The sequence below is a fragment of the Crinia signifera genome, chromosome 9, assembly GCF_055691185.1.
Source record: "Crinia signifera chromosome 9, ASM5569118v1, whole genome shotgun sequence".
Lineage (NCBI taxonomy): Eukaryota > Metazoa > Chordata > Amphibia > Anura > Myobatrachidae > Crinia > Crinia signifera.
Genome location: NC_139225.1, coordinates 143,075,370 through 143,102,890, shown reverse-complemented (window position 1 = coordinate 143,102,890; position 27,521 = coordinate 143,075,370). Strand labels below are relative to the sequence as shown.

General features: G+C 47.0%; 1 protein-coding gene across 5 annotated transcripts in view; it reads right to left on the bottom strand.

Moving 5' to 3' along the window:
- The window catches only part of MSH5 (mutS homolog 5), a 77,794-nt gene that overhangs the window by 19,886 nt on the left and 30,387 nt on the right, over positions 1-27,521 (bottom strand). For 4 of the 5 annotated variants that reach the window (XM_083160060.1, XM_083160064.1, XM_083160062.1 and 1 more), the window contains exons 15-21: positions 16,339-16,448; positions 10,976-11,056; positions 7,314-7,401; positions 6,040-6,226; positions 5,795-5,921; positions 5,327-5,476; positions 4,162-4,236 (exon numbers count right to left, since the gene is read on the bottom strand). In XM_083160060.1, the coding sequence (XP_083016186.1) occupies positions 4,162-4,236; positions 5,327-5,476; positions 5,795-5,921; positions 6,040-6,226; positions 7,314-7,401; positions 10,976-11,056; positions 16,339-16,448 (818 nt within the window). The remainder of the gene's footprint in view (positions 1-4,161; positions 4,237-5,326; positions 5,477-5,794; positions 5,922-6,039; positions 6,227-7,313; positions 7,402-10,975; positions 11,057-16,338; positions 16,449-27,521) is intronic. The other variant, XM_083160063.1, reaches the window with a different exon arrangement.

Genomic DNA, 27,521 nt, shown 5'->3' with positions numbered 1-27,521 from the left:
GGGACAAGGTCGACATGGGTTTAGGTCGACATATGCGTTAGGTCAACATGGGTTAGGTCGAAAGGTCATTAGGTCGACATGGGTTTTTTACCCAAATGTCGACACAGTCGACATGGACACAGTTGGAAGTCAACCGCATCGCTCGCTTCGCTCGGCACACTATTTTATTCTCCCACCACGCCCTAGTGGATGGTAGGGCATGAAATACCGCCTGTCGGCTCAAAAAACAATGAAAAAACCCATGTCGACCTAGCGATATGTCGACCTAAACCCATGTCAACATTGTCCCATGTCGACCTAGACACCTGTCAACCTTCACCTATGTCGACCTTCCCACCTGTCGACCCAACAGTGTCGACCTAATGACTGTCGACCTAAGTGCTGTCGACAATACGACCGCATCCCAATAGGATGCATTCCTGTACTGAGCGCACATGTATGGTATAAGTCCCGGACAGTTGGGATTCAGACGGTCGTTCCTTCAACATCGAAATCCCGACTGTCAGGAGCCCGAAAGGGGGTGAACACATTGAAGCCTCTTGCATTCTCGCTGCGCTTGCCAATCACGCTCAAGTCGTGTGAGCAGCGCTAAGGAAGTGGTTGGCACACAATAGTTTGGTACAATATAAAAATTGTATAGGTTGGGGGGGGGAGGTGTTGGAAAAATGGAGTCACAGGTAAGTGCACTTTACCAATTGGTCGGAGGTCTGGGTGTCCAAGGTTTCCACTTGGGTGGTAGTGAGGTCCTCACAGTGGTGTATGGTTTTTATGACACCAGTTGGAGGAAAGTCGGCTTCCGCCGATTTGACCAAAACCAAGTGGAGTGGTGATATCTGCTCACTGAACAGTGTCCTCCTATTTGGTTGCAAGCTTGAATTTTGCAGCTGATGTTTAGGAGGCGCAGTATCCACCAAACTGAATGGAAGGAAGTTCCTGGGGGGGAGTAATGGGAGTCCGTGGGTGATAAGACCTGGAACAAGTGGGTCAAATTCAGGTGAAGGGGTCCACACTTGGGGTCCTGGGAGTGAAGAACAAGCAGTCCAACTAACGCGTTTCACTGCCAACTGCACCTATTCTATTCTCCCTCTAAGGGGTTGTGGAACACGACCACAGGGGAAAATAGTCGGGATTCCGATGCAGGACCAATGGTCGTCCGAATCCCAACTGTCGGTGAGTCATCTGCACCGGGGAGCACTGGAGCCCTGTTTCAGCATGAGTTGTAGTTTCACGAAACCACAACACTACAACTACTGCCAGTAGCATTTGGGGGGCCGCCCAGCATGGGACAAGGTCACCTCCCCGCAATGCGATGACAAATTTTGTTATCGCATCAGTAATATGCAGAGCCTAGTTGTGAAGGCAGATAGGGAGTCTGCATGTTCGTGTGACATCATGCAGCTGCAATGACCCAACCCTCAAAGGTCCGGACACTGCTCAGTTGTCCGGTCCATGGCCCCCTATTGATGCATAGTCGCTCTCCCTTCGATGCTCTTAGGTTGTGGTCGCATTTCTCAGAATGCGACTGCAGTTTAAGGGGTCGTACATGCGCGCTGCCATGTGTGCGCTTAAGCAGAAGTGCAGAAATTGCCTAAATTAGGTGCCGGGGGCCACCTCCTGGATTTATTTTTTTAATAAGAGGTATTTCAGGGTTGCCGACTTTTAGATTCTCCTCTCCAGGAGAAGCCCGGAGAGGAGACTTTCAGCAGCCATTGAGTTTGCCTTGAGCCTTCAGCAGCCTTGAGTTTGACGCCATTAAGCCCCGCCTCCAGTATGTAAACTAGCCTATTTAACGGATCTCCGTGGAGGGGGCAGGGCTAAAATGACGCGGTTGTGACATTTTAGCTCCACCCCCTTCTCTGAGACCCGCGAATTGCGGCATTTAAATGCCGGGATCGGGGGGCGCAGTGGGGGTCCCCCTGAATCCAGGAGGTTTGCCCACCTTTCTGGGGGCCGGGAGGGGGACCCGATTTTCAGGAGACTCCTGGCCATTCCGGGAGGGTAGGCAACCCTGAGGTATTTTCAGTATACGGAGTTGGACACAATATTGCCTACTTATTATGTTGTGCTTGTCAGAGAATACTTAACAATTTCCAGCAGTCCTGTCCCAGTAAAGGGGGCGACTGAGCTAAATTTACAGCACTATAAGGCAGCGTACTGATTATTGCGCCACCCAACCTGACCCTTTTACTTCCAGGTGAATCCCTTAACATCACAAATCTTGCTAGACCCATTAGTATGCCAATATAAACCTATCTACATCCCACAACCCGCTCACCCACATTGCCACACGGTAAATTAAGAGGGAGGATAAATAAAAACCACAATAACAAAACATTTACTTACATTGGAACACCACAAACTACCTAAACACAACACCCAACAACAACGGCAGGAGAAGCGCTGTCCCCACTCCACAACACGCTCATTCCAAGAACAGAGACAAAAGACTTTGGGCCTGATTCACCTGGTGGGTGCCGGCCTTTAATGTGTTCTTGGTGGAAGACAAGATACTATCATTGCAGGAGATAGAAAGGACTCTTGGCTCCTAGGTAGTTGTTGGTATGGTATATTAGCACAAAGGTCTTCGGAAAGATGGACTCGACCTTCAAGGCAGTGCACTATGCACAGTTCCACATGAGGGTATTCCAGATAGAGCTCAAATCACAGAGAGACATTCACAGCAACACTAGAACACAACTACAATATACCAGTGGTCTTAAGGTCAATAGGTCAATGTATTAGGAGAACATGTACAAGGTCAACGGTGCTTAATGTTGACAGATACAAAAGGTCGACATCGGCATTTTCAAACTTTACCATCTATGTGGACTACCAATGGGAATAGGTGCCCAAAGCATAAGCAAGGGGGTGTTGTACACTAATTGGGGGGGGGGGGGGGGGATGTGGTAACACATATAAAATGACTCTCAAAAATGCAAAAAGAAACCCGTGTTGACCTTTTTATGTCAACCTTTTGTACTTGTCGAAATTTTCAGGTGTCTATCTTTTCACTGTAGACCTATTAACCCAGTAGATCCTTTGCATGTCCAACCATTTGGGGTCAGCCTATTGACCATCTATGAGTTTCCTGTAGATCTAATGAACCAAACCCGATCCTCCACTGGTGGATGACAGCCTCATCAAGTGTTGCCTATTCACTGTTTGGCAGTAGACAATTATGACAATGGTGCTTGTTTTTAGAGCTGGGGGCGCAATCTATCTCTTCAGCCTCATTCCCACCAGACAAAATGTTCCAGCAAACTCGGCTGTATTCATACCAGGAGTAGAGAACCTGTAGCAGAGTTTCTCAGCTGCAAAGCCATACATCTGCTAATTTCAGGCAAATTGCAAAAAGTGCCTATTCAGTTGTACACAAAAATGAAGTTGCCATTATTTTACCTTGAATTTCAATTCACCACCTCCAAGCAGGTGAGAAGTAGAGGAAATGATCTATTTTAAGTTAAAATTTTTGGGATTTGGTTCAGAACCCCTGGAACGGGTGTTCGGGTACACGACATTTGTGATTACTTTTCACTGCTGTCAACAATTTACACACAAATACTCTTTTGGCAAATTTGTATGATTAGGCAAATGGGGGTAGTCTACAGTATATACCCACAAAAAGCCCATTTTCACAACTAACTGAATTTGGCCCTAACAGTCCCATTTAGTCAACTATAGGATTACTTAGCAAAGGTGAAACTTCTGGAGCTACGAACCATAACAGAAAGGTGAGTAAATAAACAAAATTGTTTTCAAAAGTAGCAGTAAAGCCCTGTACACACGGGGCGATATATATCGCCGAGCGATATATCGCTCACGCTGAGTGATATATCGCTCGGTGTCCCGTTTGCATCAGTGAACAGAGATGGTCACTGATGAAAAAGAAACTGCCGGGTGAGCCCGGCAGTGGAAATCAGCTGGTCGCAGGTGCAAGCTCCAACGACCAGCGATCACTACGGGCAGAAAACGGGAACACGCACCCGGCGATATATCGCCAGTGCACACTCCCATCCAGAGATATTTTTATAGAATCGCCCCCGTGTGTACGCACCTTAACTATTGGAAATCATATAAGGTGACAGAGTGCAATAGGAAAGAACAGTAATTATTAGTTAGTTACACATGACCAGGTGACAGAGCGACATTTCTTATTATTACCGTATTAGTTCCTTTTCCAAACTCATCAATTAAAATAAGTGAATTGACGGTGGAATTATTCACTGCTCTCGCCACCTAGATGAGGACAGAGATCATGACATTGCAATGGTTACACTGGGACTATATAATAAACTCTTGTCTTGCAAATCTACTAAATTACTAAAATAAAAACGTTACAGGGGCCTGATTCAGACCTGGCCGCTGCTGGGTGAATTAGCAGCGCCGTGCGATCACCCTTGAATGATTTCACCTCTGTGTGCAGCCTGTGCGTAGCCCTAAACTGACTCGGCGGCTGTGAATGAATCAACCTGATCAAGGCCGGAGCTGACATCACACCACACCCTCCCCTAAAACCCTGGGACACTCACAGAAAATGGGCATTCGCTGCCCAGAAATGGCGGCTTCGTGTCAATCAACTTGCGAATTCATCGCACGGAGGCCTCACGCGTGCATACTACAATCCGTACCCATGCGAATTCTATCAATAATCGGTTGCTGCGCAAATTTGCACAGCAACGATCAAGTCTGAATCAGGCCCATCTCTCTTGCTATTATTAATTACTCAGAAGCCTTAAAATGTGTCCAACCCTTCCTTACGCCCTCTATGAACTTTGCTTATATTATAATGCCCTAAACACAGCTCAGTTACACCTCTACGGTTGTAAATGCAGATACTGTACAATCAAAATGTGTAATACTTAGACACTAAGGGGGGTATTCAATGTGGGGTTACGGCTGTCGAGCTGGCTCGACAGCCGCGACCCTGTCCCATTCTCGAGAAATCGCAGGCGGGATTCAATGTCCCGCCCGCCACGGGGCGAGAAAGGGGCGTGGCCGCGAGAAGTGGTCGGGAATTGTCGAGCTGCGGCCGGGAGCTCGGCAATTCCCGGCCATTCTCGGCAGAACGAGCCCAACTGCTTGTGCAGTCGGGCTCGTTCTGCGAGATCTTTCCATTTCTTACGCTATGGTCATTTGTAACCAAAGTTTTATTCACAAAGAGTCATTTGGCCAGTCAAGTGGTCACTGGTGATACTTCGCCTCATAGAGGTGAGGAGTAGTTAGCCTTTAATATATATATATATGGCGCAGACAGAGCACAAAGCAACTGGTCAGCAATACTCTCACCAAATCAGTTAAATCAGAATGTTGGGTTTAAGTGACGTACCTGGTTTAGGTCAATCATGAAGGTGGACAAGCCAAGAGATACCGATTCACGTGTCTGTAAACGAGTGAATATCCCATCGATGGGCCCAATCTCTGCAAATGAGGCAGGAACATAGCTTCCAATCATAGACATGAAAACTATGAGGCCAACCTGAGAAACAGAAGAGAGATCAGATCAGGCATGGCCAAATGGTGACTTATATTAGCACTAGGAACTTTATGCATGCTTTGGTGTTTTATAAAATGAATACAACCTGTGTTGAATCCAGAGGGGCTCCAGCACAGTTTGAAATTCAAATAGAGGAGACACACCAACTGCCAGTGAGTCAGTTTGGAATGGCAGTTGGTTTGGCTCCTCTATTTGAATTCTGAACTGTGCTGCAGCCACTCCTCTGGAGCCTCCCCTGGTTATTATCATCAAATGTAGCTGCAGTATTTGCTAGTACCCCTATTGACCTGCCACTCCTACCTGTTTCAGATACACACTCTTCCCGCATGAGTTGGGTCCCGTTAGGATTTTTATCCTCTTCTCTAACTCTCCAGTCTGTGCTGGATTTGGGACAAAGGTTCCGGAGCAAAAACACATAAGGGGGTGTCTGTGAGAGGGTGAATAAAGAGTGGGAATACGTCATAGTCTCACATTATTATAGGCACACAAATCCAGAGTGTGGAGATCTGACACAGAAAGACTGGGTAAGTCCTGCTGCCCCTCACCTGCCTTCCTTGATATTAATAGTGTTGGACAGAGTGTAGCAGGGACGGACATAGCCATTCTCACGGGCAACGACTGCCATGGCAAGCAGAGCATCCAGCTGGCCAACGTACTCGGTCACATCCTGTAACACAGCCGACCTCTCCAGGATTAGCATCTGTAGCTGGTGCATGATCATGGTCTCGTGGTCTGTGGAGGTGGCACACATATTTATGTCACGTCTATGAGTTCCACGTGTGCTGCTACATATCAGACTCACGTAGCCGCGGCACCCTGCACCCAATAGTTTTGGGACCTCCTTTTATACTATACAATAAGTACGTCCAGCATTACCTACCAACACTTATGTTCATTTTGGCCTCAAGAACATCAGTTACCTCTCAAATGCTCATCTTTAGAAGAAACATTGGGGTAAATGTATGAAGCTGGGAGGAGGGCGATCTATCCCCATAAAGGTGATAATGCTCCAGCCAATCAGCTTCTGTCACTTTACATATTGGAACGGATTGGCTGGAGCATTATCACCTGGCACATAACGTTCCTTATGGGGATAGATCCCACTTCTCCCAGCGTCATACATTTACCCCAATGTCCCGATAGTTGGTGTGATATGTACATCTATGTATAAACTCCCCACATGTACAGGACATTAATCTATGTGTCCAGCTTTGGTATTTTAAAATATTGGGACTTGTACAGTCATGTGACCATTTCCATTCATTGAGGCATGAGGGACAGAGTATGTTGGTGGCTGGTACATTGTAACACTTTCATCAGTTCCAAACTGGTCTATGCCCACGTCGGGTGACTCTGGATGCCCTGGCTATGGGGTATGGGTAAAATCCGGAATCGGATAAGACACCGGAATGCCGGACTGGACATCAAACTCTGCATTCCGGAGCTTGTAGTATCCGGTCCGGGGGTGTCCTGTCCGGGGGTGCTCCATCTGATGAGGCTGCTCTCGCACCTGTCACCTGGGAGAGGAGAGGGGGGAGAATACAGCCTCACTGCATGGTCCGGGGGTGTAATAAAAACTGGAACGGTCCAGACCACACGGGGAGGCTGTAATCTCCCCGTCCCCATGTCCCTGGTGTGAGCAATCACAGGCATCCCCCCGGACAAGACACCCCCCGCATGGGACACCCCTCGGACCAGACACTATAAGCTCCGGAATGCAGAGTTTGATGTCTGGTCCGGCGTTCCGGTGTCTTATCCGGGTCCGGTTTTTACTTAGTCCCGTGACCATGTTCTGGACGCCATCTGTGCACATACTGACCTCTGATCTCACAATGGAGATCGCCCAGGACCGTGTCCAACTCTTTGGTCCCTGCACTTCGGTAATGGAGATGATTTCCTGATAGAAACTGCAGGACAAGAGAATAGAACACAGGAAAGTGTCTGACCTTGTAGAACACATGTTCTGTGGCTGCAGTGCACAGGCTCGGCAAAGCTAATCCAGAATAGGTTACGTATTGTACTGGCAGTGATAGTAAATCAGAGCTGACCCCCAAATGCGTATATGCAGGTGCGCTGCCCACCGCCCTCCAGCTGTGAGATCACTAGTAGGAGCACTTACACCTACCCCATGTGCGACACGGTCATTGGGTCTACAGCAAGTAGGTCGACAAGCATTGGGTCAACACCACTAGGTCGACAGACAGCAAGGTCGACATGGGTCTAGGTCGACATGGGTCTAGGTCGACATGGGTCTAGGTCGACAGGTCATTAGGTCAACATGGGCTAGGTTGACTGTCAAATGTCGACCTTGCCCATGTTGAACTAATGCTTGTGTCGACCTACAGTACACCCATGTCGACCTTGCTGCCTGTCGACCTAGTGGTGTCAACCCAATGCTTGGTGCAGAGGATGCCACTGGAAAGGGTGTGTACTGTGCATTCAGGTCTCAGGCTAGGGTGTAACTCTAGTACAATCACCTGTAAGATCTGTGCTTATTTTACATGCACAGGATACAATATCGCCACATGACAAAGATACAATGTAGGGGCCGATTCGTCCCTGTCCCCGATGTTGGGGGTCTGCGCATGTGCAAACCACCGCAGCGAGCACCTTCGGTGAATTTTACACTCGCCGGGCACTCGCTGTACTGAGTGACAGGCAGGGGGCATTTCATGGTGGGCGCGCCCATAGAAACGCTGGGTGGACACCTGCCTGCGGATGACATCGCTTTCCCTCATGTCCACGTGGATAGTTACGTATGAAAAACTGTCTTTTAACAACAAAAAACATGAAGAGACCCACATGGACCTTTCCCACGTCGACCTATTGCTTGTGTCGACCTTTTGACTGTCAACCAATAGTGGTCTACCTATTTACTGTTCACCTAATGACTGTCGACCTGTGGACGGTGTCCAGTCAGATACAGGTGGCATATATGACACTACTCGGCCGAGTCTCCTGGTGTGTCCCAGTTGCATCATGTTGTGACTAAAGGGGTGTACACACGGTGAGATATTGGCAGGATATTTAGTCAAAATCACCCAGTTTTTCTCCTGCTTAAGCCCCATACACACTGGGCGACTTTCATCTGGCCACTCAGTTCTCTCATCTGACTGGCTTTCAGCATGAAAGCTGCCCAGTGTGTACAGGGCAGCGACAGGCAGCAAGTGAGGGAGTGTATACCCCTTACCCCCCATGTGTATGCCCCTTACCCCCCATGTGTATGCCCCTTACCCCCCATGTTTATGCACCTTACCATCCGGTGTGTGTGCACCTTACCCCCCGGTGTGTGTGCACCTTACCCCCCATGTGTATGCCCCTTACCCCCCATGTGTATGCACCTTACCCCCCGGTGTGTGTTCCCCTTACCCCCCATGTGTATGCCCCTTACCCCCCATGTGTATGCCCCTTATCCCCCATGTGTATGCCCCTTACCCCCCATGTGTGTGCACCTTACCCCCCGGTGTGTGTGCACCTTACCCCCCGGTGTGTGTGCACCTTACCCCCCTTGGTGTGTGTGCACCTTACCCGCCCCCCCCCCCGGTGTGTGTGCACTTTACCCCCCCAGTGTGTGTGTGCACCTTACCCCCCCAGTGTGTATGCATCTTACCCCCCCAGTGTGTGTGCACCTTACTCCCGGTGTGTGTGCACCTTACCCCCCTTGGTGTGTGTGCACCTTACCCTCCCGGTGTGTGTGTGCACCTTACCCCCAGTGTGTATGCATCTTACCCCCCTGTGTGTGTGCACCTTACTCCCGGTGTGTGTGTGGACCTTACCCCCCTTGGTGTGTGTGCACCTTACCCCCCCGGTGTGTGTGCACCTTACCCCCCCCCCCGTTGCACCTTACCCCCCCCCGGTGTGTGTGCACCTTACTCCCGGTGTGTGCACCTTACCCCCCCCCCCCCCGTTGCATCTTACCCCCCCGGTGTGTGTGCACCTTAACCCCCCCCCCGTTGCACCTTACCCCCCGGTGTGTATGCACCTTACTCCCGGTGTGTGCACCTTACCCCCCCCCCGGTGTGTGTGCACCTTACCCCCCCCCCCCCCCGTTGCACCTTACCCCCCCCCCCCCCCCCCCCGGTGTGTGTGCACCTTACCCCCAGTGTGTATGCATCTTACCCCCCAGTGTGTATGCACCTTACTCCTGGTGTGTGTGCACCTTACCCCCAGTGTGTATGCATCTTACCCCCCAGTGTGTATGCGCCTTACCCCCGGTGTGTATGCACCTTAACCCCAGTGTGTGTGCACCTTACCCCAAGTGTGTATGCATCTTACCCCCCGGTGTGTATGCACCTTACCCCCCGGTGTGTATGCACCTTACTCCCGGTGTGCATGCACCTTAACCCCAGTGTGTGTATGCACTGAGCATTTTTCAGCCCAGCTATTTCCCCCATCATCGTGCAACATACATGCTGGGCATAATTGCCCGCTGTATATGGACCTTAAGTCAATAATGTCTAGCATAGATAGACTGTGCAGGAAAGGCAATTTTGACTAGATCATAAACTACTGTATCATTACTTAGTCAAAATCTATTGTGCATCTAGTCAAAATTGGCCATTAGAAAATATCTCACCTGGGCTTACGACGCAGATACTGAGTAGTAGCAGAGGTGACAGAAAATGTCAGCTCACTCACGCCAAGCATCTTGATTATGTCCCATTAGACTTTGCACAAGAGCTCAGAGGCTGAGAGGGTTGTGCTGAGCTCTGATTGTTGGAGCTCATCACATGCTTCTCAGGCCGCAGCAGCTGAAGCCTCATCATGGGAGGGTTTTTATCAGATGCTGTGCTGAGCCTGTGAGGTCTCCTACAGAGCAAGGTACACAGTTACCCATTGACCATTGATCCTTTAACCTGAGCCACATATGGGCACTTCCCCATTACAGCTTTCAGATTATCAGCATGTACATTCTAGATCCTGCAAGACATCTAATACCAGCAGGTTTGTATGTACTCTCCCATGTAATTTTTACCTATTCTTTCTGACCACCTCCAGTTGAAGACCACATATATTATGGGTACAACTCTCTGATAATGCAGATGCCCTGACTAGCACGCTTACCCATGGAGTTTACATGTGCTCTCCCAGAAACTGTACTCTCTTAGCGCAACGTTCCTACCTTTGTTTTATAACATGTCCTTACATTTGAACTTGCCTCCTAGTTTATGTAAACTAGTCAGTGACATTATACATACGTATGTATGATCTACATGCCAGGCGTTGCTGCTAATATTACCACTTGCTTTTATCGGTTATGTTAGTGACTCTATGGTATTTACGTTTATACCGCCGCAACTCTGGACAGTGTAATATTGTCCCTTGAGGTTTGCGGCCAGTAATGACAAGAGGGAGAGGGGCCCCCTGTCTAAAGTGTCCTGGGCCCCCAGCAGGCTTTATCCGATCCTGCAGCAAAGGTGTATAAGGAATAAAGCTAGACATATAGGAAAGGGAGAGTTCTGGATAGAACCCATTTCTCACCATGAATTCCAAACCTTCAATGTCAAAGTTGCTTTGGTCTTGCATGGAAGCCGGACGGCTGATAGACAGGAGGAATCCAATCTAAAGGAGATGAAATGTTACCGGACATAAAGACACATAACCCAACACACACACATACATTACATGCTGCCTGATTCAGGCTAGTTCGGAAGGGACCAAATTTGTTGCCGTTCCGATGGTGGGGGGGTCTGCGCATGTGCGAACGCCATTGGCGAATATCACATTCACTGAGGCGTTCGCACGGTTAGGGGTGGGAGGGGGCAGGCAGGAGGCGGCCCCGGACCCAGAAACCAAGGCACCGGACCCTGGACCATGGAGCCCTGGACCCTGGAGCATCGGACCCCGGACCTGGACCATGGAGGCCCGGACACCGGACCCAGGGACCTACCAACGTGCTCAAGATAGGTAAGTATCAGTATGTGTGGGCTTTGGATGTATTAAAGTTTTATTTTTACTGTGTGTCAGTGTGTTTTTTTAACTATTTCTTTTACTGTGGAACTACAGGTGCCAGCAGGCCATTTAATGCCCTTTAATGTGGGGGAGGCTTTCTCATAGTTCCACAGTATAAGAGAATAGTTTTTCATCTATTTTTTACACAGAATCAGATCGATGCCCACAGCCCAGGGGCATCGAGGACAACCCTGGGCTTCAGCATTCAGCATGGGCAGGTAAGTTCTGGAAGGGGGGACCGCTTCTTTGGGGGGGTCCCCACTTCCCCAGGACCCCTGACCATGCTGACCAGTCAGGGGGATGACTGCTTTGGCCGGAGGGACTTGTATAAAAAGTCCCCCCCCCCCCGGCTGTGGCATTACCCTGCTGGCTGGTTGGGCCCGGTGCTGGATCTTGAAATACGGGGGAGCCCTAGTCATTTTGTCTCCCGTATTTTGGGAACCAGGACCGGCCCTTGAGCCTGGTGCTGGTTTTGTAAAATCCAGGGGACCCCTATTTGTTTGTTCCTGTGATTTAATGAAACCAGGACCGGCTCTTTCAGCCCGGGGTTGGTTATGCTCAGGAGGGGAGACCCCACGTGGTTTTTTTTTTTTTCACCTTTTTTTTTTTTACACAAAATCGCATGTTTTAAAATGCGCACATTTTCATGACTAAAAATCGCCCGAAATCGCACCATATCGCACTTTTTTGCCGCAAATTTGCATCCCATTACATATGTGAATTCGCTGCAAAAAATTGATTTTTTAAAGGTGCGATTTTTTTGCAAGCAAATTCATGACTGATCTGTTCTAGCAGCTTGTATTAATAGGAAAAATATCAAAGGGGATCTCAAGCTTTCAAGCATTAGATAATGATTTACTTTGTGGACACATTAAAACCAGAAACTGAAGTTGTGATATTGTCTTGTCATTCTCATGAGTATAGTGCCAGAGTAAAGCTGTCCTGTTACACTACTGAAGCTCCAGTGTCATCTGTGTTGTCCCTGCCCTTTGAAATGAACAGCAATTAACATCAGTGAGTTCTCCAGTGCCAACAAAGCAGGAGGAGAGTAAATATGATGCAGCCAGCATTAACCCAGTTCCCCCTGCTGCCATTATATACTACAACCGCTTTTCTAAGCTCATGAGAACATTAAAAGCTTTTGGGACCATTTTGGTTGTATCTGTAATTAATATTACTCCAGACAGAATACTTCCCTTTTGGGGGGGTTAGCTGCTCTGCTTCTATAAATAGCTATTGGGAGTAGTACTGTATCTCTGTGTAATGACTCAGATCTTGTATATATACAGCATGTGGAAGTAATGTACAGAAGTAGGATTTTTGTGCTCACTGTAAACTGTGTGAATTTATTTGGGAAACACTTCTGCTCCTTGGGGTATAGAGCTGACGCGTACATATGTTCCTGTGGCCTGGAGGTGGTAAGTTGATGTTTGGTGCCTTCCTTAAAAAAAATGATGTGTGTGTGTATACTATGTGACAACGGCCAGTGGGTCTAGGTTACACTGCAGAATCAGTGTTCACCGCTGGGTCACATCCGGTATTGAAAGTAAGGTGGTACAGCGTGCCATTAAGAAATATGGTGCCAGTACATCGTACCACCAGCCCACCACCGGCACCGCATGGCGCAGGGTCTCTGTCTCTATTTGACCTCTAGTGTCTGTCAGGGCAACTGCCAGGCAACGAAACCAGTGGCAAGGACCACGTAACCCCTGGCAAAGAGCATGAAGGGCAGAAAGTCCTACTGGGTAAATTATGTTTAAACGAAAATAGTTGTGGTATTATGTGTATAATCAACACTACAGGGGCACTAGGGGCCTTATTCTAGTTCACTCTTTCTGACAAAATCCTTCTTAGATGGACAAAACCATGTGCACTGCAGGTGGGGCAGATGTAACATGTGCAGAGAGAATTAGATTTGGGTGAGGTATTTTATTTCTGTGCAGGGTAAATACTGGCTGCTTTATTTTTACAATGCAATATAGATCTCACTTTGCTGTAAAACCCCACCCAAATCTAACTCTCTCTGCACAAGTAACATCTGCCCCACCTGCAGTGCACATGGTTTTGTCCATCTAAGAAGGGTTTTGTCAGAAAGAGTGAACTAGAATAACCCCCTATGTGTGTAAGCGAATGCCCACCCCTGTTCCCAGAGCGAATGGCCACATCTGCATGCAAATGGATGTGTTCGCTGACACATCCATTCAGATACGGCAGTACGGGCAAAAAAAAAATTCGATGGTCGCTGACCATCAAATTATTTTTTTTGCCCGATCGCAGATAAAAGTCAGTCTGATCTGACTTTTATCTGGGCCGGAGATGGCCGAACAGGGGGCGGGCGCTGATGTCATGTGCCCACCCTGTTCAGGCTTCACCACACCTGCATTCACACGGGGACGCCCAGCGTTTTTCTGGGCACACCCACCATTTGTGTGGGCAGCCCCCTGCCCGCCCATTGCCCGCCCCCTTCTGTGCGAACGCCTTGGCACTTGTGATAGTCGCTGAAGGTGTCCACACAACGGCCCTGCACATGCACATTTTCACCTATACACATGTGCAGTGCTGCACCATCGCTCCCTGGGCTGAATTTGCGTGCCAAGCTGAATCACCCCCAAATGTAATAGCTAAACCGGGTTCATCTAAACACCTGTCTGACGTTGGGAAAAAAATCTTAAAAACCGCACAGAATACTGTGATCAAAAGAAAGTTAATGAATTTATCAGTCTGGAAAGGCTCTCAAAGCCATTCCTAATGCTGGGTACACACCAAAACGATTTGCGCAATCCGATTTGCATACGATCCCATCCCAATCCGATCCCATCTGTATTCAGATGAATGGATCTTATACAGATCCTACCTGCAGCAGGTAGGATCGGAATCGTATCCAATTCGGATCCAACCAAACGATTTTGACCCAATCCAATCTGCATCCAATCAGTGTGAATTGGATCCAGATTGATGGGATTGTGCCCAAATCGTTTTTGTGTGTACCAAGCATAAGGCTCCGTGGGGGGAATTTACTAAGATGGGAGTTCTATTTCACATGGGATGTTGCTACGGGCAACCAATCAGAATCTACTTCTTTATTTAGCACCTTCTAGAAGATATTAGATAGTATCTGATTGGCTGTCCATAGCAACATCCCATGTGATATTTCCAACTACTACTCCAGCAAACCACAGAGAGAGCTATAGGGTACGATGTAATGAAGTCTAAATTCGGCGGGTGTGGGGGATGCCGGCCACACGTGTACATTAAGGCAGGGTTTTGCATTGTAAATGATTGCCTCTCTAGTAAAGTCTGTATCCTGCACACTTCTATGGGTCCCAGCAGAAAATTTGGTGGTGAACACCTGTTTTGTGCTTGGCCCTCAAATCTCCACTCAACTGTACGGGTGCCGGACGACTCACCGGCAGTCGGGATTCCGACAGTCATTACCCCAACGTCGGAATCCCGACTGCTCCCTCGTGGAGGTCCACCACCCCCATAGAGGTGGAATAAAATAGGTGGTGAGCGACGCCAGGCTAGTGACTGTCAGAATCCCGACTGTCGGTGTGTTATACCACACCCAACTAACTGTACACCTATGCTATATCGGTCATTCACACATTGTAATATGCAAGTTAACCACCAGGTGTCAGCATTTTGTTACAGAAAAATGGCTTTGCAATCTAGGTAAAATGCCTTATTCAATCTGTGCCAATATTCCCCACAGGGGTCGATCAGTATTTGCTCATTAAATGCTACTGTTTCTGACAGCATTGAAGGCAGTGATTTTCATCTTTTTTTAAAGACAAAAAACTGATTTGTCGGAAACGGCCGTGGATTGTCGAATCCACTATGCCGATGTTTCTGCAGATGAGCGATTATCGGCATATTCATTTTAGATTATTCCAGTAATCTCTGGCAAGGATTATTAATTTGCAAAGTGACTGAGAGGAAGGGACTGTTTTGGGGTGGTATTAGTACAGTGGTTCCTGAACTGCGTGCCAAAGCACCCTGGGGTGCCACAAGGCCAGAGGCAGATTCGGAACTAAAAATGGTCCTGCAAACATTTCCAGAGGTGGCCTCACGTGGGCGGCCCCAAATCAAACGTAGGTGGAACCAACACCAATATAGGTGTGGTTCATACATCACTACATGCCAAAAGTAACTTATTAACAAACTGAGGAAAACCTTATAAAATGTTCTTATACAGATGGAGAAATCCTCATCTAGGATGAGGAACAATAGGCCTTGGCTCAGCATGGCTCACCATGGCTATCCAGAGATGGCTAGATGAGGCTGGCTCCATCTGTATCTCCAGGCTCAGGCATGTAGTGGATGTCAGGGTTGTTATGCAAACTTTTATATAATTTTGTACATGAAACAAAGGGCCTGATTCAGACCTGCTGCTTCCTCCTCGGGGGCGGAAGCAGCGCTAGGAGCTGACTCTATCTTCAAGTGCTGCCTCCTCCTATAGTGTGAATGGGACTCGGGTTATCTGTTCACGCTGTACAGCAACCCAGGTGTGACCTGTGATTTACCCTTCTTTTAACCCAGGTCGTAATGCCGGGTTGCTTGACCCGGGAAATTGAGACAGGCCCTCTCACATCGCACAGAGACCCGGGTCGACCCGGCAATATTTTTGCAATGTGTAAGGGGTATAAGTAAACAAGTTTGCCCCCTGCTTTACATAAATTACATTTACATTTTCTATAAAATGATAGGTGGATGTGTTGACTGGTTGCTGGACAACATCTTCACTGGTCCACTTCACCACTCTTTTTAACACTCTTTGATACATTAACCCGAATAGCCAAAAATGCTGGAAATGTTTTACACTATTTATGCTATAACACCTATAAATAACAAACTTTACTACCATCCACTCTACCGTCTCTTGGTTTCCTCACCAGGGGGAAGTAAACTATTGAACAGGTTTCTATGGAAATGTCCAAGTTGTTCAATTCTTTGCGAGCAACATCATTGAGGAAGTCGGTCAGTCCCTGCATCTTGCGTTTCTCTGTCATGTAAGAGAACGATATATCAGAAGAATGTCCCCTTTATGGGCAAACAGTGCACCTTTTGGGCAGGATGTAAAGCCACACGAATTCGGCGGCAGTGCAGTGTTTTATATATATATATATATATATATATATTTTATTGAAAAAGCAGACAATCTTTTTTAAAGGGGCAATCACTCTTACAAGGCTTGGTTTTGCCTTGTAGTTGATTGCCCCTTTAAAAAAAAAAGGGCTTTGGCAAATTTGATTGCGAGAATTTCAGCTGCAGTAATATCCATAGCATTTCCCGCTGCTTTTACACTGGCTGCCCCAGAACAAGTGCAAAGTAAGGAACATAGTAACTTTTTTGTAATTAGGCAATTGGATGTTTTCAATTAACTTAATTGGTCAAATAACAGCATGTGACTATTAATGTGATATTCTGCAGAGTGCATAATAATGGATAAGAAGTAGAGATGTGCGGGTTCGGTTTTACCCGGATTTACTCGGTTTTTACTGCAGGGTCTTATTGGATAGCCAAAACACGTGACAGCCGATAGCCAATCGGAAAAAATTCAAACTTGCGATAAGAACCGAGTAAATCAGAACCTGCACATCTCTAGTTAACAGATGTATGGCAGGTTCAGGGGGTTAATTATGAACTGATGTCTTAGACATTGCAGATATGGGTCCTACTTCAGGTTTATTCGATGGGTCCTATATCATGCAAAGATACTAGGGCAGGGCTGGGCAACACCGGCCCTCCAGATGTTAATAAACTACACATCCCAGGATGCTTTGCATTAGTTTTGCTATGTGGCCATGCTGAAACTGATGCAAGGCATGCTGGGATGTGTAGTTCATCAACATCTGGAGGGCCGGTGTTGCCCAGCCCTGTACTAGGGTGTCTAAATCCCAGGTATCCAGGGATTGAGCAATTTTTCAATTCTGAATCCTGGCATTAAAAAAAATGCCCTGAGATTGGCTTCCCTTAGGAAGCAGGTTGGATACAGGAGAGCCACACCCTTCCAGGGCCACGGGAGACTACCTGGAATATTGGGAGTCTCCCACAGCTTCCAGAAGGTTAGGCAATGTTATGAATAACTCACCATTATAAACTGACATTGTCATACACATGGGGGCAGCTACAATTTTCCGTTGTAATTTACTGTGGGCTAACTGATCCCTCAGGGATATAAAATTAGCCCCAAAGGCAGCCCAATGCTGGCACTTATCAGGGTTTTTGGATTGAAAACACATACTGTAGGTCCAGGAACTTATCCTGTGTGTTTTTGCCCCCCAAAAAAACAACCTTTTTTTTTTTGTGGAGGACGAAATTTATTTATTTTATTTATTTACAGTTTCTTATATAGAGCAGCAGATTCCGTTGCGCTTTACAATAGTAGGCAGTGATAAAACAAACTGGGTAACAACAGACAGACTTGGAGGTAGGAGGGCCCTGCTGCAAGCTTACAATCTATAGGGATATAGGGGGGAAACACAAGGACAGGCAGCAGTAATAGCATAGCAGTCCCACCAAGTTACAAGAGAATGAGCTGCAAATAGCAACGAATGAGTATAAACGCTCAGCCTGTGCTCCACAAAAAAGAGACATAATTGCTGCAGGGGGGAAGGCAGGTAGGGTAGGTGCCAGCTTAAAGCAAGAGGGAAGATAAGGTGAAGAACAAAAGGTAAATGGCCCCTCCCCAGGGCATAGGCCATACTTAAGGAAGGGGGAGGAAGGGGGTCATTACACTCAGAAGCAACCCCAGCAAGGATCATCCAGCAGCAAGAACCAGAAATTATGCTAAGTATCTATTTATTTACAAGTATTCCTTCTTATTCTTTTATTTAATCTCCTATTCGGCACCCTGCCACCCTCTATAGTCGGCTGTCACAAACTCCCAATGTATGTTATGAATTCAATAGTCAATGCAGCATACAGAGGTTCTGGTTCTGCCTGGTCACAGTGGGCAGGATTGCCTTTGCTGCTCTCTTATTATGCATCTGTCCTCTCCCAGTAATACCACATGCTGTTTGGGCAACTTTCCCCTAAGGAATAAAGGCACCTTATAGGGTTTGTACACCAATTACCTAATAGTACAGTTGGGATTCAGGGCAGGAGTAGTTCAATGCTGCTTAATAGGAGTTTACTACAAGGGACAAGGCCAAAATATAAGTACTTTATATATATATATATATATATATATATATATATATATATATATATATATATATATATATATAAGGGATTTAAGATTATACTCCCTGCAACCTTTAGCAAAGCAGCAGAGAATTAGGCCCAATGGAGACAAGCAAGTTTAAAACAAGTCTCATGATCCCCCCACCCCCCTTAATGAAATTACTGAGGGCTTGTTTACATGACATAGCAGGGGGGATTTTCTTTGATAGAGATGATATCGCCTTTCACCCTGCATCTACTCCTCCCAACATGAAACATGAACCAGGCTGCCTAGCAATGAAAACAATAGTTTTGTACAGATAAATGTTGGCAAAACTGAATTGTTTTTTCAGTAACATAATATAATATTGCGTAGCAGCGTTATTAAGATATGGCTAATCAATAATGTAAGAGAGGCAGAATGCAAATATGGGAATGCATGGTTGCAAGTGTATATTTATAATGTTAATATAATCCAATATAAGGCAGGAGAATTAATATGGTGGCACATTTTTCAGCGTGCAAGGCATCATAGGGTTATAATATACAGTATTAGAAAGATGTTGCTGAATGGGGGAATGATATATTGTATCAGGTTACATTAAGCTGCATTCAGAAAAATAATATGGTGTTGCATACAAAATAGTAACTTCATTGTTACATGCTTATATGTACAATCAAAAGGGTAGTACATGATATCAATAAGTGAATTCATTATGTTTGTGCATGTTAAGCATTTTACTTCAGTATTAGACTGAATGTTCAAATATTCTCTGTAAAGCACTGCGCAATATCTAATGGGTATTATTAATAAGGGCACAGGGATGGAACCATAGTTCTGATAGCAACTAAGTTTGCGGTACATGCATGGCCTTCGCATGGAAGAAATATTACTGATGCTGGGTGCAAAGGTAGATGGATCCTTTAACAGATAAGGCAAAATAAGTAAATAAATAAATAAAAATGGGTGTACGCATAATCTTCCCTCCAAGTCTGGCTGTTGTTACTCAGTTTGTTTTATCTCTGTTTACAATTGTAAAGCGCAATGGAATCTGCTGCGCTATATAAGACACTGTAATGGCCTTGCTGCGCTATATAAGACACTGTAATGGAATCTGCTGCCGCTATATAAGACACTGTAACGGAATCTGCTGCGCTACATAAGAATCTGTTAATAAATCAATAAATAAACTGTACAGGGCAGGTAACTGCTCAGTGCGCATTAGCTTGCCAATTAGGAGGAATGTGCTGGAAATTCTGACATGGAATAAGCAAAGCAAAATAATTATAAGAAAAGCCATGTCATTTTATGTAACTTGGATAGTAAACCATCATAGCTGCAATAATGACAGGGATCAGAAGGGTGCAAGCAGACATATGCGCAGTGCACCTGCCAGCAATGTGGTGGCAAAATCTTATAACCTTTATGCAAATACGAGGGATAACAGCCCCTTCGACAACATGCTAGCAGTTTAACAACCCCAATTTTCATTAGAAAATTGGGTTCTCTGTTTAAGCTTAGTACAAGTTCTCTATCATGGTCATTTAGAACAAAGGTAATGAACTATTTACTGAATAAGTTTAGTGAAATGTCTAATGCCAATGGGGCTTAAGGGGACGTTACAAATTCCATGGGGCTAGTTATCAGCGCAAATTCAGTCACTTGTATATGGATAGAGGCAGTTTAAGAAACGGAAAGAGGAGAATGTATGGAGGTGGCATTATAGGATTATTGCTCAGGTTTGGGAGGATGCATGGTCCAACGTATTTACACACAGTACAAACTAACATGCTTTATGTCACCTCGCAGTGCAACCCTTCCTCTTCCACCTGCAGATGCCTAATGATCGGAGGAGGCGGGCAGTCAGATTACCTGGACGGACGCTGTGCTACGACAATGCAGAAAGCGTAGTATGCAAAAGTACTCTTCCTTGACAGGATGGAGGGGTGAAGCTAGCATGGCCATTCATGGGGCCCCAGGAAAGAACAAGTTAAGGCCAGCATGGAGGAGGTATGAGGTACCCGGCATGCAGGCAAGAGGAGGGTCTGCTACTGGAGCTGTCCCCAATAATGCTTCACATACAACAGCACATACAGCACCAGGGGCCAGTACTGCAAATACAGGCACGCATGCAGACACTGCGGCAAAGGGCACCCAGCAAAGGAATGCTACAAGAGATCAGGGGGTTACACAGTGCCTAAAACAGAAGGACATCAGCGCAATAAGTAAGGCCGCAACCCCGATACAACTAAAAACATGCAAAAATGGCTAGGATGGTACCACAATAAAGAAGATGCAGTGTTTCTGGAAAAGGAACCCCCTTTACAGCAGCTAGTAGTGCCCCCCTTGGGGGTAGTACCAAAAAAGACGCCTGGAAAATTCATATAAATACAGCACATGTCATACCCCGCAGGAGGGTCGGTAAACGATGCTATAGAAAAGCAGCAGTGCAGCGTGGCTTACCAGTCTTTTGAGGACGTGCTCAAAATAGTGCGCAGCTGCGGGGAAGTGGCCCTTATGGGGAAGATAGATATCGAATCAGCATTCAGGCTCCTTCTGCTTCACCCCCAGAGTCAAAGATTCATGGGCCTCAAACTTGAGGGCAGTTATTTCATTGACCTATACTTACCAATGGGCTGCGCCATTTCATGCGCTTTCTTCGAAAAATTCAGTAAGTTCCTGCACTGGTGCGTGGAAGCAGGAACAGGCAGTAAGACAATGGCACACTACTTGGACGACTTTCTAATGGTTGGCCAGGCTAATACCGATAGATGCGAACAGCTGCTCAAATCCACCCAGGCACTATTCCACACATTTGGGGTACCAATAGCAACCAAAAAACGGAAGGACCAACAACAGGCACCTGGTATTGGGGGGTCTGCAACACAACAGCAACTTCCGTGCCAGGTGTAGACAACAAAATAGCCGATGCCCTCTCCAGGGAAAATGCGAAGCCTTTAGGGAGGCGGCACCACAGGCTCAGCTGCAAGGTCTAACCTGTCCTCCTCACTTATGGCAGATTGTGAAGATGAGGTGAACAAGATGGTGAGGGATTCATTAGCAACCCTTGCTACAGGCCACTCCCACCCACAACCCATGTTACCACAACAACAGGCAACAAAGGTCAAAGCGCAGTATGGACAAGAACATAGCTCGGTCACAGCCATCTGGGCAGAGAGTAAGCTGGGGACTAGGACACCAGCAGGCATTAGGGGACAGAAAAACCCATCAGACTAGAGTCCAGGGCGAGGTAGGGTCACGGTAGGGTGGCGGGCTACGGTCCTAGGACCTAGCGTTGGCGGAAGTACTGCGGGCCAGCCAAGGTGGGCGCCAGGCCTGGCGTCGGGGGGCAAAACGGGATCACCCACGGGTACAGGTCGTCAGTTGCGAGAAGGGGATCCCGGCCCCCCAGGCGGTTACATGATTCAGTTGATAAGGGCTGGTGGACCGCAGTGCTATCTTTGCCACCCAAATTAAGTAACAGTAAATCTGAAATCAAGTTAATAAATTGTGACCATTTAATTCGCCAAACATACTATACTCCGACTGGTTATTTCAGGTACAAGGGGAAGGTTACAAAAGGGGAAAGAAGGGGAGGAGATGGTGCTTTGGGTTCAAGGTTTGTTGACTGGTGAGGGGCATCAGGCGCTCAGCGGTTTAAAGAGAATGAGCTGCAAATAGCAACGAATGAGTATAAACGCTCAGCCTGTGCTCCACAAAAAAGAGACATAATTGCTGCAGGGGGGAAGGCAGGTAGGGTAGGTGCCAGCTTAAAGCAAGAGGGAAGATAAGGTGAAGAACAAAAGGTAAATGGCCCCTCCCCAGGGCATAGGCCATACTTAAGGAAGGGGGAGGAAGGGGGTCATTACACTCAGAAGCAACTCCAGCAAGGATCCCACCCACCCACCCCAAGAGGAAGAAGGAACAACATTAAGCAACTTCAAGAAGGCAAAGCAACAGACGGAAGTACTGCAGACCAGCCATGGTATGGCGCTAGGCCTGGCGTCGGGGGCGGAAGTACTGCGGGCCAGCCAAGGTGGGCGCCAGGCCTGGCGTCGGGGGGCAAAACGGGATCACCCACGGGTACAGGTCGTCAGTTGCGAGAAGGGGATCCCGGCCCCCCAGGCGGTTACATGATTCAGTTGATAAGGGCTGGTGGACCGCAGTGCTATCTTTGCCACCCAAATTAAGTAACAGTAAATTTGCAGGAAGGGGGTCATTACACTCAGAAGCAACCCCCCACAAGGATCCCACCCACCCACCACAAGAGGAAGAAGGAACAACATTAAGCAACTTCAAGAAGGCAAAGCAGCAGACGGAAGTACTGCGGACCAGCCATGGTATGGCGCTAGGCCTGGCGTCGGGGGCGGAAGTACTGCGGGCCAGCCAAGGTGGGCGCCAGGCCTGGCGTCGGGGGGCAAAACGGGATCACCTGTCGGTTACAGGTTGTCAGTTGCGACCTGGGGATCCCGGCTCCCCAGGCGGTTACATGATTCAGTTGATAAGGGCTGGTGGACCGCAGTGCTATCTTTGCCACCCAAATTAAGTAACAGTAAATTTGCAGGAAGGGGGTCATTACACTCAGAAGCAACCCCCCACAAGGATCCCACCCACCCACCACAAGAGGAAGAAGGAACAACATTAAGCAACTTCAAGAAGGCAAAGCAGCAGATGGAAGTACTGCGGACCAGCCATGGTATGGCGCTAGGCCTGGCGTCGGGGGCGGAAGTACTGCGGGCCAGCCAAGGTGGGCGCCAGGCCTGGCGTCGGGGGGCAAAACGGGATCACCCACGGGTACAGGTCGTCAGTTGCGAGAAGGGGATCCCGGCCCCCCAGGCGGTTACATGATTCAGTTGATAAGGGCTGGTGGACCGCAGTGCTATCTTTGCCACCCAAATTAAGTAACAGTAAATCTGAAATCAAGTTAATAAATTGTGACCATTTAATTCGCCAAACATACTATACTCCGACTGGTTATTTCAGGTACAAGGGGAAGGTTACAAAAGGGGAAAGAAGGGGAGGAGATGGTGCTTTGGGTTCAAGGTTTGTTGACTGGTGAGGGGCATCAGGCGCTCAGCGGTTTAAAGTCCAGAAGGGAAGCTATATAATACATAAGTGCCTCAGAGGGTTATGCGTGTAGATCTTAAATATGATAGGCTTGCCTGAAGAGGTGAGTTTTCAGGGAACGATTGAACATTTGGAGGCTAGTGGAGAGTCTTATTGTGCGTGGAAGGGCATTCCATAGGATGGGAGCAGCCCGATGAAAGTCCTGTAATAGTGATAGGGAGCTAGTGATCCGTGCAGAAAAGAGACGCAGATCTTGTGCAGAGCGGAGTGGTCGAGATGGGAGATATTTTGTGATAAGTAGAGAGATATTTGCTGGTGCAGTATGGTTAATAGCTTTATATGCGAGTAGAAGTGTTTTATATTGAATACGGTAAGATACAGGCCACCAATGGAGGGACTGGCAAAGCGGATCAGCAGACGATGAGCGTCTTGCAAAGAAAGAAAGGAGAATCATCAGGCAAAAGGACTTTTCTTTCCACTTGACACATTTTTGGGGCTAACTGCATTGGTCTATCTGTCTGAGGGAGAGAATATCCAGTGTCCAAGAAGAAAATATCACACCTGAGAGATGTCTCATGCTCCGGGGCGGATTGGAACCGAAATCTGGCCCGGGAGCAATATCGAAGCAGCCCGGGGAGGGGGGGTGTGCTAATGCTACTGCCGGGGGGTGTGATATAATGCTACTGCCCTGGGTGCGTGGTAACGCTACTGCCTGGGGGTGGTGGAAATGCTACTGACCGGGGGGGGGGGTGTAACGCTACTGCCGGGGGGGGGGGGAAGGATGTGGTAATGCTACTGCCTGGGGGGGGGGGGATGCTAATGACCATGGGGGGGGACGCTCCAAGCATGTTCCATCCACGCTGCAGCTGCTTCTGACCGACGTCACCGAACAGCGACCAGCAGCTGCATCCTGGTAACAAAAGGCAGCACAGCCCAAATCAAATATGGCCACCGCATATATTCCCCGCAGGATGACGCCAGTACCAGCCCTGTTAGAACAGTCGGCGGCCCAGCAAGGGGGAAATCTGCACCGGCCCACCGGTCTATGGTGGGCCAATCCACCCCTGCTCATGCTCAACAGAGTGGTAATTGCCGCTATGTCCCAACCATACGCCTTCTAATCTGTGGTTCAATCTGATTTGATCTGGCCAATAATTGTCTATTGTATGGCTGCCTTACCGGACACAGGGGTAGAGATATTGGTAAGCAGTCACTGGGTATACAATGTCTAAGTCGACGGTCGCTAGGTCAACCACTAATGGGTGACGGTGACTAGGTCGACACCTTGATATGGTCGACATACACAAGGTCGACTTTGATAAAAAGTCAACATGAGTTTTTCCACACACAAAAAATTCAAAAATGGTGGTTTTTCATATTTTACTATCGTAGTAGGAATATAATAGTGTGTCGAGTGCAGCGAGGCTTGTTGAGCACAGCAAGCCTTGCGAGAGGACGCAGTACACTTATATGTTGTCCTTGTCGACATAGACACCAAAGTGCATGAAAAACTCATGTCGACTTTATTCTTGTCGACCATGTCTATATCAAGCACCATAACCTTGTGTCGACCTTTTGTCAGTATTGACCTTGGGTAGGTCAACCATTTCAAGGTGTCGACCTGCAGTAGTCACTGTCGACCGTTAGTGGTCCACCTTGTGACTGTCAATCTAGACATTGTCTGCCATTTATACCGTAACCTACAAACTGTCACACATCGTGCTCGGAGGCCTTGTCACCTGTGTGTGAGAGGAAGGTTAGGGTTAGGACGTGGGGTTATAGGATAAGGCACAAAGAAGGGTTAGGATTAGGCACTAAGGGGATACGGTTAGACTTTGGGTGCGGGGTAGGGTTTAATGCTTTCCACCCAGGATTCTGCTCATCGGGATGCCAATGTCAGTTTTCTATCAGTGTCCCAATACCATCCCAAATATATCTAATGGCCAGTCAGTGGGTGAAGGGGGGAAAATGGTCCAGTCAGTGGGTGAAGGGGGGAAAACTTTTTTTAGGTATATAAGTGAAAGGAGAAAAACAAAAAGTGGAATAATTAGACTGAAGACAGAGAGTGGAAGTTTTCTTGAGGGGGACAATGTAATAGCAGATAATATTAATAATTATTTCTGCTCAGTATTCACTGCTGAAAGAGAGGGGAAGGGGCCACAGTTAAGTTGCAAGTATAGTCAGAAAACTGAGGGAGAGACAAGTACATTTACAGAGGAGAAAGTCCTCACAGAACTCTCAAAACTGAAAGTGGATAAATCAATGGTGCCAGATGGGATACATCCAAGGATACTAAAAGAGCTTAAAGGGGAGCTGGTAAAACCAATAACAGAATTATTCAACCAGTCACTAGCTACTGGAGTAATCCCAGAGGACTGGAAAACAACTAATGTAGTCCCACTGCACAAAAGTGGAAGCAAGGAAGAGGTAAGCAACTATCGACCAGTGAGCCTTACATCAGTAGTAGGGAAATTGATGGAAACACTCTTAAAACAAAGAGTTGTAGAATATCTCAAAACCAGCAATTTACAGGATCCAAAACAGCATGGGTTTACTGGGGGAAGATCATGTCAAACAAATCTTATTGACTTTTTTGACTGGGTGACTAAAGTAATAGATCAAGGCGGGGCTGTAGATGTAGCTTATCTAGACTTTAGTAAAGCTTTTGACACTGTCCCACATCGCAGACTGTTAAATAAACTTGAAAGCTTGGGATTGGATTCTAAGATAGTTGAATGGATGAGAGCGTGGTTGCAGGACAGAAAACAGAGAGTTGTAGTAAATGGAGTACAGTCAAAGGAGGGAAAGGTTACAAGTGGAGTACCCCAGGGATCTGTACTTGGACCGGTGCTTTTTAATATCTTTATTGGTAATATTGCAAATGGATTGAGGGTAAAATGTGCCTTTTTGCAGATGACACAAAGGTATGCAACAGGGTAGACACACCAGGAGGGGTAAAACAAATGATTGAGGATCTAGGCAGATTAGAGAAATGGTCAAGAGAATGGCAACTACAGTTTAATGCCAAAAAATGCAAAATCATGCACTTGGGTCACAGAAATCCAAAGACTCAATATAGTATAAATGGCACTATAATGGAAACTACTGAGGAAGAGAGGGATCTAGGTGTCACTATTTCAGGGGACTTAAAAGCAGGAAGGCAATGTAACAAAGCAATGAAGAAGGCAAGTCAGATGCTTGGTTGCATAGGGAGAGGTATCAGCAGTAGAAAGAAAGAAGTAATAATGCCACTGTATAGGTCATTGGTACGACCTCACCTAGAGTATTGTGTTCAGTTCTGGAGGCCATATCTCCAGAAGGATATAAATACATTAGAGACTGTACAAAGAAGAGCAACTAAAATGGTGCATGGCCTACATCACAAAACGTACCAGGAAAGACTAAAAGATCTTAATATGTATACTTTAGAGCAGAGAAGGGAAAGGGGGGACATGATAGAAACTTTCAAATATATCAAGGGCTTTAACAAGGTACAGGAGGGAGACATTCTTCACAGAAAGAGGAGCAACAGAACACAAGGACATGCACTGAAACTAGAGGGAGGAAGATTCAGGGGAAATGCGAGAAAGAATTTTTTCACAGAAAGATTAGTAGATAAGTGGAATAGCCTCCCAACAGAGGTGGTAGACGCAAATACAGTAGTACAATTTAAACATGCTTGGGATAAGCATATTGATATCCTTACAAAAAAATAAGGATCAAATATGGTTTGAGGTAACAGGTTTAAAAAAAGGGGCAGACTAGATGGGCCAAGTGGTTCTTATCTGCCGTCAAATTCTATGTTTCTATGTTTCTATTTTAATGTCTAGTTACAATTAGATA